The sequence below is a fragment of the Ambystoma mexicanum genome, chromosome 13 (genome assembly GCF_040938575.1).
Source record: "Ambystoma mexicanum isolate Mex_15411 chromosome 13, UKY_AmexF1_1, whole genome shotgun sequence".
In the NCBI taxonomy this organism is placed as follows: domain Eukaryota; kingdom Metazoa; phylum Chordata; class Amphibia; order Caudata; family Ambystomatidae; genus Ambystoma; species Ambystoma mexicanum.
This window is the reverse complement of record NC_090938.1, coordinates 726,630,241-726,645,678: the sequence shown is the minus strand read 5'-3', so window position 1 is coordinate 726,645,678 and position 15,438 is coordinate 726,630,241. Positions and strand designations below refer to the sequence as shown.

The 15,438-nt window shown below is 46.7% G+C and overlaps 1 protein-coding gene across 1 annotated transcript in view; it reads left to right on the top strand.

Annotated features, from left to right (window-relative positions):
* Positions 1-15,438, top strand: part of LOC138521817 (proteasome subunit beta type-7-like) — a 173,912-nt gene that overhangs the window by 50,508 nt on the left and 107,966 nt on the right. The window contains exon 3 of the mRNA XM_069634933.1: positions 9,781-9,878. Coding sequence (XP_069491034.1) covers positions 9,781-9,878 — 98 coding nt within the window. The remainder of the gene's footprint in view (positions 1-9,780; positions 9,879-15,438) is intronic.

Sequence of the window (15,438 nt, the reverse complement as noted above, 5' to 3'; positions counted from 1 at the left end):
GGTCTGCATCAGGTAAGTTCTACTCTATGAGCCTGGCGCCTATGGCGCCAGGACTGACTCTCCATATGAGCCTGGCGTCATAGGCGCCAGGACCGCACCCAAACAGCCCCTAGCAGGGGTTTTTGGGCTTGCTCAAAATAACTTGATGCCTGCTTCCGGGGTTGCTGGACCTGTTCTGGTTCCCCGGGGCATCATGACAGGTAGGCAGAAAAAGCCTGAGGTGCTGGTGATACACTTGGGAGGGAACGACCTGACCAGCCTGGGGAGGGGGGTTTTGTTGATGGATATTACGAGCTCATTGCAGGAGATCTCGGCACAGTTGGGCGAAACGGAGATCGTGTGGTCAGAAGTAATTCCCAGGGCAGAATGGAGAGGGGCCGAGAACCATTCAGCAGTCGAAAAATCAAGGAGAAAACTGAATGGGGCCGTGGCAAAATTTTGCAGGGGCAGAGGCTTCCATAAAATCAGGCATGGCCTGATCAACGGGAAAACTCCAGAGTACTTTCTGAAAGATGGGGTGCACCTGTCTGCAATGGGAATGGAGCTCTTTTTCTGGAACATTTGTACCAAATTGCTGGAGTTGTGAAAAGGAGACGGGAAGAAGGGGAGCCACGGTGGGCGACCAAGCACAAATGATAGACTCCGGATGAGCCAGAAGGAAACCGGAATGGGTCTTCGCTCTTCCGGACCAGCGCCTCTTGGGGACCTAACGGCGGGGGCGTCTGGTGGTAACAACTAAGGCTCAGCTTCCCCCCAAAAAGAAACAGCGCTCTCCCCACCCACGGACACATGCATGGGCAGGATAGGCTCAGGTACAAAGGGTCGGGGGAGTTGGGGGCCTACTATACAAAGGTATAGGGGGAAGCAGGTGAGATCCGACACGGAGCAAGCGCCACACTTGCAGACGGTAGTTGACAAATGTGTACAAATAATTCTGTTGTTATGGAAATAAAACTGCGGCCAAGTTTGCCATTTGAAATTACTGTGTCATGCCAATTCATTGCCTGGAAAAGAATAAAGCGCAGCGAAGGATCATGCGCGGAGGACTAATTGGCAATCAGGGCAAATGGGCAAATGCAGAGGTTATAAAATGTGCCAAGTGTGTTACATAAAAGAAACAAAGAGACTGAGGGGAAAATGCATGCAGCCTGTATAGTCCTGCTGCGACATCTCTTTAACATTTTATCAAGTCTTTGATCTGTGCTTCCCTGGCAGGAACAAATAAAAGTAACTTAATTAGAAAATCACAGACAGTTTTAAGAACACCCATTTCGGGGATGCAGGTGCCATCATAGCCACTTCAGTGTTGACTGCTCCAGCCCTTCTGCGTCTCAGAGCGCAGCAACTCTGGGCCTGCTGCGAAAACCAGGAGACTCCAAGCTCTTCCCCAAGACCCAGAGAAGGGCGTGAAAACCCTGAGTTTTAGTCATGCAGCTACACCTTCTTTCCTTTTTCGCGGGCTTGAGGCCCCATTCCGCAGGCTTCTGGCCAATCTTTTGTTCTGCCAGGGCCGTGGCACGGTTATTCTTGTTCCTCCTCCTCGAGGGTCGGGTCCGCCTCCTTCGTCCTCACTGCCATTCCATTCCGGAGACGCCAGCTTACCTGCCTGCATTTCAAAAACAGAAACCAGGAGACATACCATGTCACATAAGCCCCGCCCACGTCCACCCAAGACTCTGCCCCCATCCACCAAAGACTCCGCCCACCTTCCCCACCAACGTGCTTGAAAAAAGCTCCAAACACGAGCCATGAAGCCAGCTATGGGCGGGATTTAGGATTTTCAGGCAAAACTCCACCCACAACTCCATGTGATTGGCCACTAGTGGTCTGCTTGTAGCCAATCTCATGGAGGTGTGAGTGGAGTTGAAAGACTGGTGAAAATTAGGGAGATTTCACGCTTTTACCCCAGACCCTGAAAAGAGTTTAAAAACTCTGTGTCCTGGGGATAAACCCGGAGAGTAGGCAGGTATGGCTGCATGTCTACTTCCTGAATGTAACTTTGCATTCTGGGTCTTGTAGTCCTGGAATGCCCCATGATGAATCCCGGACTCCAAGCCCCAGAATGCAAAGTTAAAACCAAGGGTGCATATGGGCATCAGCAAAAGAGGCCATTCACTTTTGCGCCGCGTGATGAGAGCAAAGCAGTGCAGCCCAGACACAAAAGAAAACCTTGGCTGGAGCTGCCAGCGGTCTTCCCCGTGTCCAAGGCATGAACTGTCAAAGAAAAGTGAAGCACCGAGAGCTTTTGGATCGAAGGCCATGATGCTTCTATTGCAGCTGGTGAAATCAACCATGATAGACCTACCCCCTGGATTCCTACCAAGTATGAAGTGGCACCTGCATTGAATGTGCTGTGGCCCCTACCCCCGTCCTCCCTGTCACTGCACATCATGCAGTCCTGCAACCATCTCCACACTAGACGTCTCTTTGCTAGTACTATGGCCGGGCTATAAAACCTCTCCTGTGTTGTGCCTAGCTTTGGGGCCCCAGCAGTTACCACCTGCTTGCCTCCTCGCTGTCTTCTTACATGTCTCGGGAGGATAGCTCAGGGGCAACGTGCTCGCCTTGGAAGCAAGACAACATGGAGCAACACAGGTTCGATCCCCGGGTCCGCACTTAGAAACCGCACTTAGAAACCTCTGGCCATTAGGCACGTTATAAATAACCTATCAGATCATATCATATCCCAATACAGCCTCTATATATTCCTCAATCATCTTCCAGTGTGTTGCCACTCCTGGACAATCCCACAGCAAATAGAATGGAGTGGCCTTTGGTGCTGCGTATGCACTGCACCTGCACCTGTGGCGGCTACCACTACCCACATACTGATGGGTACGGTACCGGGTGGCGTAGAATCTCGTGAGTGCCCTGAAGTTTGTCAGCTTAGATCTCAAATTCATGACCATTGTCAGTTGGCAGGCCCCCCACCAGCCATCCTTTGGCATCTCTTGTCCCATCTCCACACCCCATATTCTCTGAAACCCTTCCACTGGCCCCCCCCTCCCCTTAGGCGCCACTTGCCCTTATATGTTGGAGGTACATGTCCCGTTCCATTCTGCTTGGAATAGATCTGTGAGAAGCAGCAGTTGTGCTGGCTCTGTTAAGAACCCTCACCACCGCTTTCTCACCGCACCCCTTACCTTTCCATTTGTCAGGACCTGACCCGCTGTCCTACCATATACACCCAGCAAGCCTTCCATGGGTCTGAATGATCCATCCTTCAATAAGCCTCTCCTTTCCCCTATTCCTCTGTCCTGCTAGTCTTGATACTGTCGGCTGATTGTGTTTGAGGCGCCTGAGAGCAACTTTCATGCTAGGATGTGGCCAGTCTATGGGGCTTGCACCCCTAAAAGTCGTTTTGCCACACTCCATGACTTCCTAGTGCCTACCCTGGCCAGTGCATGGTGCTTGAACCCCGAAATGTCATGTTGCCACCCTCCATGTCTTCCTACTGACCTTCTTCTGAGACACTGGACTCCTGGTTCCCAACACTCTTGTAATCAACGTACACATCGTAACCGCCGGCGAGTCACCTTGACTTCCTATAAGTACATGCACATCTTTGTTTGCCAGGATGCCCCACTGTGAGATATACTGAAGTTGGGCTGCCAGGAAATACCTATCCATATTTGGAACATGTTGGCTTACTTCATCGTAGCGTAGGCATAATGTATCAAATGCTAGCCTGCAAGTTTTCCCTGGCCATATTAGCTTTGTGACGATAGCATTACTTCTCTTTAAAAAAGCTCTTTGAGGGAGGGGGCGGTATTCCACACTGGTGAACAGGTACAATACCTTCAGTAGGATGGTCATTTTTGTTAACACTCCTTCCTCCCTTGGCGATTGGTATACCGACCCACTTGACCACTTTCTGCTCGATCTGATCTAATGCACTGACTGTGTTACTCTGGAAAATGTCCCTTTGTGGACAGAGGATTGCAGTACCCAGGTACTTAAATGTATCTTTTGCTACTCTGAGATTTGTGTACAACTGCCTCTTCACTTCAATTAAATATTTCAAATTTCTCCCAATTTATCTTTAGAACTGAGACTTCACTGAGCTGCTCTACCACATCTAACGCCACCTGGAGATCTAAATCCGGTTCCTAGAGATATAATAAAGCATTATCTGCTTGCAGCAGTATTATTGACTCCAACATTCTGCTGTGATTCGTTTACCCTTCATGACTGCATGTACTTCCACAGCCAAGGGCTCCATTGCCAGCAGTGGGGAGCGAGGACAACCTTGTTGGGTACACCCATACATTTCACAAGTTTGAATCCTTTCCTTTGATTCTATCTCTGGCCTATAGCTGAGTATAGAGTAGCCTTTTTTCACCTTGGCGCATTTTCTCAGAATCGTAGACCCCGTAAGAGGTCCAATAGGTAATCCCATGCCACTGAGTCAAAGGCCTTTTCAGCATTGAGGAGCACCACCACTGCTCTATCCTCTCTGAATACACCGCCCGGACGTCAAGCAGCCTTCTTATGTTAATGGAAGTACCCCCACCCCCAATTGAAGACCACTTGATCCAGTTGTAATATTCTCCTCATTAATGGCTTAATTCTATTGGCTCGGGCTTTGGCCAGAATCTTGGCATCTTGATTAATTAGCTTTGTCGGTCGGTGTACCCCACATTCTAAGGGATCCGTATTCAGCTTAAGACGGACTACCATGCATGCCTCCACCAAGCTACTTGGAATTCGGCCCCTCTCCATAAGAGATTCTTCTCATGCCTTATGCAGTTTATGGTCCATTACTCCCTGACAGGCTTCATCTAATTCAAGTCCTAAACCATCCATCCTTGGAGCCTTTCCGGAATTCAGTGCCCTGATGTCTCCAACTATCTCTACAGCTGTAATAGCCCCTTCTGCTCCTTGAGCCTCTTCCTCTGTCAACTTGACTAGACCCAATCTACTGAGGAATGCATCTACTTCATCTTCCTTAAGTGGCACACGTTGTGTGTACAGACGCGGATAACTGTTTATGTCCTTCTATTCTTTCATCACCTCCCCAACCTGAATCCTAATCCTCTGCAGTTGTGCTCATTCCCTTTTTACAATCCTTGCTAAAATATTCCCTGGTCTGCCCCCCTATACGTACGGACTCACTTCGGTATTTCTTGCCCTTTAATGCACTTCCTTCCCCACTGCCCCATTGGATTTGATCTTGAGATCTCTAATTTTAATGAATACTGCCTCCCCTCCACCCATAGCACACATCCCATCCACTGGTCTAATCCCATCCTCTAAACTTACCCACTCTTTAGCCATCATCTCCAGTAATGCTTCCTTCCATTGACAAACATGTACCACCGCTATAACACTTGAATGCATCCCCCTTCACTGCTCCTCTGTCCTCCCCCAACCAGTTTGCAGTGAAGACATTTTCTATTTCAGTAGTCAATGTGGTCCATCCTCGACCATGGCATCTGGTTTAAATTGCCAGAATGGTTGCCCCCTCTGGACCTTCATTACTATCTGAACAGGGTTAATTTGATATGATATAATAGGTTATTTATAACACGCTTAATACCCAGAGGTTTCTAAGCACGGACCCGGGGATCGCTCCGTGTCATCTTGCTTCCAAGTTGACCGCGTTGCCCCTGAGCTATCCTCCTTTGATCAGACAGCTTGTGTGGTAGAATATCACTCTGACATAATCCCCATTGTGCTTGCTAATATAATATCTGTCCGTGACAAGGAATCCTATAAGGAGGACCAGAAGGAGTATCACCCGGAATCCGGGATGAACGCCCCCCGCGCATCATCTGATGTATAAAAGTCCATACATTCTCTCAGAACCAGTGTCGCGCTTGAAGCGCTAAAGGATCTGTCCGGGTCCATATTCATAGTGGTATCATCATCTCCCTCTATTATATATAGCGCTCTCCATCGAGTCACGACACATGAGGATACACATTGATCAGGTCCACTCGACGCCCCTGCATTGATCCTGCGGACTGGCCAGATTCCCAAGACCTCGACTAATTGCCCATTCTCTAAATGCTGACCACACAGAAATGATCACTTTATGATTTCTGTCCATAACATAATCACAAACGCAAAGAGTGGTATTGTATGACCTGCATCTACGGATTTTCAAAGTAAATTCTCAGTCAAATCCTTTTCCATATGGGGGCGTTGTGTTTGGGAGTGCTTTTGTGCCCCCAGGTTCATGTCGCTCCATGTAAGAGAGGTTGATGACACCCCTCAGAGTCAGGGAGTGCGAACAGTGTATGTGTGTGCCGGGGGAAGGGGTGCCAGCCATGCAAATGGCTTAAAGGGGGTACACAAATAAGTAACAGGGCGTTGGGCATTGTGGCGACTCCTGCTTTCGGCCCCCATATCACGAGGAATGGTTGTGAGGCAGCAAAATAAAACCCCAAGTCCTATATCTACACACCAATTGTTCCATGTCTTTGCTTCTAATGTATTTACTGCACGGGTCTTTCTCACATAATAATTCCATCAAATTTTTCCCCTTGCTGCCCGTTCCCTCAGACCCTCTACCTCAAAGGGGGTCCCCCGCACCTCCACTCCCTGTCCCAAAATCCCACGAGTAGCCCTGCACGATGTGAGCAGGCTCGCCGGCGCGATCTGCCAAGGGCAGAACGTGGTTCCATGTGATCTTAACGAAAAATGAATTAACAAAAACATTTTTACCGAACTTAAAATACCAAAAAAATACTGAATGTATTACTTTCTTTTAATTTGGGAGTGTGTCCCTCAGTCCCACATTTCCCTAGGCTTATAACCCCATCCCAAACCCCTCCCCGCCCGTTTAAATCCCTTACCCCACCCCATATATATTTTTAATGTGAAATGCAGGGTTTTTCGGTATTGTAGGTTTGTTAAAAAAGTTATTCGTTATTTGAAATTCGTTTACATCACTGGATACCTAGAAAGCTCCCGTGGATGAAATTAGGTGTCCTGGTGGTGAACTTTGAACTCAGGCCAAAGTACCAATGGGCCAACCACCCGGTCTCCAAAGGACAGGCAGGAGAGAGAAACAGGAGCCTAGAACGGCTCCCCCTACCCCCCCATAGAGGGCAATACTATGGGAGAGCAAACTCCATGCCCAGCACCACTAATCCTGTTAGCGCTTCCCCAGCCAATGAGAAGAACCTCAGATCGTGAATGCGGGCAAAGGTCCAGCGCCATTCGTCATCCACACACAGGAAAGGCACCCAGAATTACCCCCAAAGCAGCACTAGCCGCCCCCACAGATCGGACAATATGTAGTATTTACAAGCTCTCCACAATCCCTTCTGACCCTCTCAAATCCCCCATGGCAACACATAACCCTTCCTCTGGGCAAGAGTGGGTTGCTTCAAATGTGGGGAGAAAATGCTAGCATACAAATGAAAGTGACATAGACTTTCATTAGAACGTGTGTGCCCCCTGTAAGACCCTATGTGTTTAAAATCCTTTTTGTATTATGTACATTGGCGAGTCTGTATGCCAAGTCTGCCCTTGGAACACCCACCGACCTCTTCATGGCCCCTCCCAAACAAGTAATTCAAATCCAACGGTTTCCTGGTGCCTAAAATAGACACTTATTCAATGTGTTAAAAAACACCTTTTCAGCTCTCCCCGCTCTTCCAACACAGCCTCTGTGCTGGTCACTGCACCCCCATTCTCACCACCCACCAGTATATATCAGTCTTGAAAATGTAATGTTCGGGACACTGCTTACTAAATGCTGCAAAACCAGCAGAACTGCTGCCAACCCAAATGGCATATATTTTAAGGGTTATGCCTCACTGAGCATGAGAATGCATAATGCATCAGTGGGCAAATAGGACACATTCAAGGTGGAGAACATATTATTCTGCCCAGTGTGGTCAGCATCAGAAAAATGTTTGACAGTGGGCTGCAAGCCACATACATATTGCTGCTCAGGTCTTGCAAATTGACACACATACATAATTCCCCCTCTGCCTTACCTGCCAATATGATTGGAGCTTACCATTTGGATGAGTGTGTGGCTTCTATTATTACGTTTTATACTAACCTGCCCAACGCCCTCTGCAAGTGCTCCCTCGTCAGCCACAAAATATGTCTTCAATTATTGTGCACTCATTAAACCATGAACTGTTGCCACTATCTGACAACTAGGATGAACCTTTCAGCCCAATGCAGCTTCCCTTTGGTTCACCAGGACAGATGTCTGATTCCTGCAACGCCCCCACCCTTAACACCCCCTAAAAGAGACTACGATGAATGGGGGTAAATCAGGGATACCCGTGTCTACTAACATTTAAAGCATAGTGGTGGGGTGCCATACCTATGCATGCAGCTTCAACATTTCTAACTTGAATTCAGCGATCCATGCAATGCACAATTGGTACACAAACCTGTCATAATAGCCTTAGTTGCAGCACGTCCTACACTAAACCTTACTAGTACCAGAGCTATTGAAGAGGCACATCTCCAACCACAACACAGAAATACCACCTTGTTGATTCAGTGAAGTTCCCGATATCTTTCCTCTTAACATCACTTGTGTTGTGTGATTCCAAATGCCCTACAGGTTTCTTCTGTGCTCCCTCAGACTCCACCTAATATTCAATGGCCTCCTCACACTTTCCACTCAGGGGTTTAACACACTCCAAAATGTGCTCAGCACAGTTAACATGGATTTCTAGCTGGGAAAAGCTTGTCTAGAACCTTCATAGTATTTAAATCATCCTTCAGAATATTATTCAGGAAGGAGGAAACTTCATATAATCAGAGTACGGTGCATCAAGTTGCTAACTAGAGTTAGAAGCCAAGCCAATAATGGCAGCAACTGATGGGTTGCCCTTGAAATTGAGTCCTCACACCAAATGAGCCAGACAGAAGGACTCTTGTGTTCAATATCTATATGTCCCAACCTGTCTGTGCCTGTATGTACAGTGTCTGACTATGCATGCCTAGCTGCCTGCCTAGTGGTCTGTGTCAGTGTAGTTTCCTGCTATGCCTGACTGCCTGTCTTTTCCTGTATGTGCAGTATCTGGCAAGGTTGTCTGTGCCTGGAGGTACAGTATCTGGCAAGGTCTGCCATGCTGTCTGTGCCTGTATGTATAGTTCCTGGTTATGCATGCAAAGATGTCTATGCCTGTATGTACTGTATCTTTCTGTGTCTGCCTACGATTGCATTTAATCAATTTAAATGTACAGGATGTATACTAGGGCTTTTTCCCCACGGCCTAATTGTGTAAAAGTTGGGTAGCTATCTGTGGAACCTGCGTGTTGGTCTACATGTTTGAGCCTACAGGATCTGTGCATGTTAGCCTTCCTGTGCCTGTATGTACAGTGCCTGTCCAGGTCTGCCTCGTTGTCAGTGCCTGTAGGTCCTGTGTGTACAGCATATGCCGATGCCTATGCCCTGTACTCGTACCTGTCTTGCAGTGTGTACAGTACGTCCTATGCATGTGTGCCAAGGAGTGTGTTTGTGAATGTATGTCTATTGCTAAAACAAACTGCTCTCATTATTTTGCTCGTTTTTATTTAGCAAATGTTTTACCACAGAATGCAGGGGAGACCCCGCACTTCCACCAAATGACCCTCCTCGACCCACACCCTACTCCCACCAATATTGCCTAGCCTCAACCCACAATCCCCATCTATGATTTGGTGGTATCATTCGAAAAGCAAAATTCTAGGTAAACATTTCGAGCAGTTGGGAGTTGAGCAATAGGCCCAATACTGTGTGTGTACTTTTCTCAGAGCCCAGGGTCTGCAGGTGCACACACACAGAATCTTCACCGCATACCTTGTCTCTCCATGCAGGACGGTGTGATTCTGGGAGCGGACACCAGGGCCACGAATGACATGGTCGTGGCGGACAAGAACTGCAACAAGATACACTTCATCACCCCCAACATCTAGTGAGTATGCGACCCTCATACCCTCCTAGAAACCTCAAGGCAAATGGAGCCGGTGCTTCCCTGTGCCACCTGGCGGGAATCAGGGGAGGCTACAGAGGGGTGCACTGTGAACTGCTTGGGCTGCTGGGTATCCAGGCTTGCATGTCCCACCTGTCAGGAACAGAGTGGGGGGTTTGTTTGGGTGGAAACAGTAAGAGGGTTTTGTCAAAACGTGGGGCCTTGCAGCCTTCTAATGAGGTGTTTCTTGTTTTCAGGACTTTCCAGAAGTAGATGTAATGTCAAGTGGTTTTAGCTACCACCCTTCTGCCATTGTTGCTGCCTCGCTTTGTCTGACTGTGGAAGAAAAGGGGCAGAGGGGTTCTTATTGGTATAGCAGGAGGGGCAATTGCAACCAGTGTTGATGGGGGCCAGCTGGAGGTACCCGGGCTCTGAGAGCTTTTCTCTTTCTATAGAATCTGTACAGCCTCTGGCTTTGTAAGCCAGGCTGTCTCTGCCTGTAACTGTAGAATCCGCGCGCGTCTGCCTCGTTGTCTGTGCTCAGGGGGTTTCGGGGTGATAATCTTCCCTTCATCAGGATCTATATTTTTCTAATTATTCTTGATCTGTTGGATAATACAATATATCATTTGGGTAGATATTTGAGATATTATGTAAATATCTAACTGAATTATCCATTGTTTTATCCAATAGATCAAAAATAATAAGAATAGTATAGCTCCTGATGAAGGCAAGATTATCCTGAAACACGTTTAGCATTTTATGTTTTGTATTAAAATGATGGAATACATACATTGAAGTAACATATCGTGTTTTTTGTTTTTTTTACAGAATTAGAGACAGTATAATTATATAGAGAAGATGTGGTTCTCTTTCTTTAAAAAATGTCTTTACACATATTTTTTGAATAATGATGTATTAAGTTTAATTTGACTGAAATGCAACATTGTGAGGTTAAGGTTCAGATAGAATGTATCAAAGATAAACATCGATTTTTTGAATTGTTAACATGTCAGTCTAGCAGGTGTGCAGGGCACTGGAGCGTCCACATGTTAAGGACATTACTCTGAATTGGGTTTGCTATTCATCCCATGTGCCAGGGGTGACATCATCTCCCCACGCACCCTGGATCATTAGAGATGTATCTTTCAATAGGTCTCAAAACATTAAAGAGAAGGAATGCTTTAGGATATATGTTGGTTCTTTCCAGAAATGTAGTCATTCAATACAAACAATTCAAAGTATGAAAATGTTGCCATTAGTAAGGCTGCCAACACATGTTTATTTAAGCAATAGGCCTCGAGCAGGGGGGGCATTACCACTTCAGGTAATGCTCCGGGGCCCATAGTTACAGGCCCGAGGGAGGCGAGGGCCATAATGAAGGCCCTGGGGCATTACCTGAAGTGGTAATGACCCCCACTCCCTGCGAGGTACCTATTGCTATTAGTACCCTGGCCTATAAGACCGGGGTACTAAAAGTGTTTTTTTCTGTTACAAAAATGCTCCAGTGTTTCGGAACAGAAAAAACAAAAGTACAAAAAAATGGCCGCCCAGTTAGGGAAAACAGTGCATTTTCCCTTTCCATGGCGGCCATTGAAAAAAAGTAAACACATGTAGTCCCTTCTCTCTTTCCATGGCGCACATTAAAAAAGTAAACAAAAAAAATAGCCCCCATGGAAAGGAGAGATGGGACTACATGTAGTCTTTTCTTCCTTTCCATAATGGCCTGTCGCAGATCGACAGAAGTGTTCCCAGAACGTCCGCTCCCAAAATGGACTTCTACGAAGGTAAGTGAGGATGGGGGCGCAGAGGGAATTCTGTGGATGGGGGAGGAGGGAGAGGAGAGAGGAAGTGGGACACCACTTACCTCATTCACGGCAGGGGAAGATGGTGGCCTCCAGCTGTGAGTCTGCTCGGAGCGGGGGGATTACCACTGGTAATGCCCCATTCCCGAGCCTCCTCATTGGCTGAGAGGCTGCCACACCCCTACCGTCGGGTACTAATTTTAAATACACAAATGTACAAGGTTGGATCCTAGCAATGACCCAAACCTCTAATAACCCCCCACAATCACCCTGACTCGATTCCCACCCCTTAGCCTAACTGTAATTACAACCCTTACTCTACCCTGAATCCTTACCTAACACTACCGTTCAACGCGCTCAAGCATTTTATTTGCATGTGACTCAATACAAACCACCAAATAAGAAGAAACTCCAACCCCATCCCAAGCTTGCCACAAATTCCATAGCCCTTGCCTGAACAGAAACGCTTGCTTTAATCCCAACCTTAGCCTTAGCCTTAGCCTACCCACAACTCTAACACTTACCCTAATGCTTACTCTAGCCTAGTCGCCAGGTGTATCCCAACCCTTTATCCTATGCCAACATCCCTATCCTTCTCCAACCTCCCTATCCCTTTTATTATCCCTTTCCTAAACCTATCAGCGCTAGCCTTACCATAACCGGTACCCTAACACTTACCCTGACACTACCTATCGCAACACAACACCCACCCTAACCACTAACTAAACCTCAACATTACCAGCCCTCCCACAACCAACTCTAACCAAACACTTTACTCTAAGCCTAATCCCTAGCCTTACACTAACCCCTATCCTAGCCCTAAACCAGGCATTCAGAAGCCTGCTAACCCACCTTAACCCTAAAACCCTGGCAGCCCTGGATTTTTGGGTACTTTTCAGCTGCATTTTTGGACTACGTTTTGCTCTGTGACTTTTTCACTGCAGAGGTATTTTCAACACGATTGTTTCACCGAATACGTTTTTGCTGGCAACGTTTTGAATGTATGCGGAGCAAGGAAGGCGCTGCCTCATTAACAGTCATTTGCACTAATAAATGGAAAAAGAAGGGGGCAGGGGGTGAGGGATGCCTTTCTGGGGCAAGGTAGGGGTTGACTTATTTGTACCCTACTATCTACACTTTCACACAATGAGATGCGATTTCTAGGGTGAGCAGAGGCGTTGCTGGGTGGGGGGCTGAGGGGGTTATACCCCCGGGTCTTTTGGTTGTAGCCCTGGATAGAAGCTCAGAGGTTACAACCAAAAAGGCTAGCTAGCCCCGAGTCCCCACAGTCCCAAAATTAGCGTAGCCCCAGATCTTTTCCAGACCTAGCAACACCCCTGAGGGGGAGTGCCAAAAATTGTGCCTGCATTATTATTATTCATTTTGTTTTTATTATTATTATTTTTTTATTGATTTAGTTGAAAAAAATGTTTTTACATTTCAACCTTTCAATGTTAAAAAAAACACACTATATCAATATTAAAACAATACCATTATTACATAATTCATCTGTCCCGGCCAATACAAAAATAGTAAAAAGGTTGTTACAGTCTATGAATCCCAGCTTTCATTGTTACTCTTTTCACAAAATATCTAAGAAGAACAAATATGTAATCACTGCTAGAATCTCCCTCTGGCGCTGTCCTCTAAGAACCACTTCCCATAAAACATCTGCAGTTAAATCTCTAAAATCTCTGAATATACTTTGTAAAAAACAATGTTCTCTGGGGCAATAGGTCCGGACATAGCACCAGCAGATGTTTGAGAGTTTCTCAATAGGTTCAGACATAGCACCAGCAGATGTTTGACAGTTTCTGGGGCAATAAGTTCGGGCATAGCACCACCAGATGTTTGAGAGTTTCTGGGGCAATAGGTTCGTACATAACACCAGCAGATGTTTGAGAGTTTCTGGGGCAATAGGTTCGGACATAGCACCACCAGATGTTTGAGAGTTTCTCAATAGGTTCAGACATAGCACCAGCAGATGTTTGAGAGTTTCTGGGGCAATAAGTTCGGGCATAGTACCACCAGATGTTTGAGAGTTTCTCAATAGGTTCAGACATAGCACCAGCAGATGTTTGAGAGTTTCTGGGGCAATAGGTTCGGACATAGCACCACCAGATGTTTGAGAGTTTCTGGGGCAATAGCTTCGGGCATAGCACCACCAGATGTTTGAGAGTTTCTGGGGCAATAGGTTCGGGCATAGCACCACCAGATGTTTGAGGGTTTCTGGGGCAATAGGTTTAGACATAGCACCACCAGATGTTTGAGAGTTTCCATTTCGTTAACATTCTTACAGAATCAACAGCATTGTTGCTCTAGATCTAACTAGTCTAATCTAAAAAATAAAATTACAAACATTCTTATTATGATATTTATTGAGGGTGGACCAAGCTTTGGGAAGCAACGGTGCGCTTTATAAATCATTGGGGGAGGAACACGATGAAGGGAGCAGAGATACACGGGAGCTGGAAGATAAGAACATGGTAGGGTGGAGCATTAGGCAGAAAGGGATCTACAAACAACCAGGGGAGGAAGCAATGGGGATCAGGTTCCCCAGTATCAGGCATTGGTGGTGTGCCCAGTCTCAGGTAGGGAGGGGAGCGGTGGGTCTGTGCACCCAGGTTTTAGGGAAGAGCCATTCCTTGAAAGGGAGGGTCTTGAGCTCCATTCTTGTATAGTTTTTAAGCTATTTGCATTCACCTGCCTTCCATGGTCATCCAGTCCTGGCTTTTTTTTCAACATGGACTTCCATTCTGGGACTTGTAGTGTGGCTTTTCCTATCAGTATGCACCCACAAATTCCTAAATGCGAAGGGCTATTGGCTAAAAAGGAAAGACCGCCCATTTGTGTGCTACTTTTGCACTGCTACGTATTAACTCTGCATTGTGGTTGTGGCGTAGCGATCTCTATCACACCAAATCATGCGTGAGTGTGTCATCTTCTTTTGTTTATTTCTTTGCATGACTTTATTTGAGTTTATGAGTAAGCTACTACATGTACAAAACTATAGGGATCGAACGGCCAAGAAAAAAGAAAACGTGGACTGGATGAACTCCTCACGTACAGATCTATAGGGATTGGAAGGCCAAGAAAAAAGAAAACGTGGACTGGATGGACTCCTCACGTACAGATCTATAGGGATTGGAAGGCCAAGAAAAAAGAAAATGTGGACTGGATGAAGTCCTCACGTACAGAACTGCAGGCATCGGAAGCCCAAGAAAAAAGAAAATGTGGACTGGATGGACTCCTCACGTACAGAACTGCAGGCATCGGAAGCCCAAGAAAAAAGAAAATGTGGACTGGAAGGCCTCCTCACGTACTGAACTAAAGGATCGAAGGCCAAGAAAAAAAGAAAATGTTGACTGGATGCACTCCTCTCGTACAGAACTAAAGGATCGAAGGCCAAGAAAAAAAGAAAGTGTGCACTGGATGGACTCCTCACGTACATAACTGTAGACATATCGGAAAGCCTTGATAAAGAGCCTAGAGATCGAAACACGTGTCAGCTGACCACCACAAAGACCTCATGTCTTCACTCAAATAAACTGACACCGTACCTACCCAATACTGTGTGGATAATTATCCTTTTAATAAACCAGTGCGCCGTAGCCAGATCCTTCTCTCTAACTATACCAAAGGGGTGTGGGCATCACCTCCACCAACCTGTGAGCTTGCAGTATTCAAAATATTAGAGCACCACAAACCAGAGCACAGTGCAGGAGTGTTCACAGCACAGCCCCCCCCCCCTTTTTTTG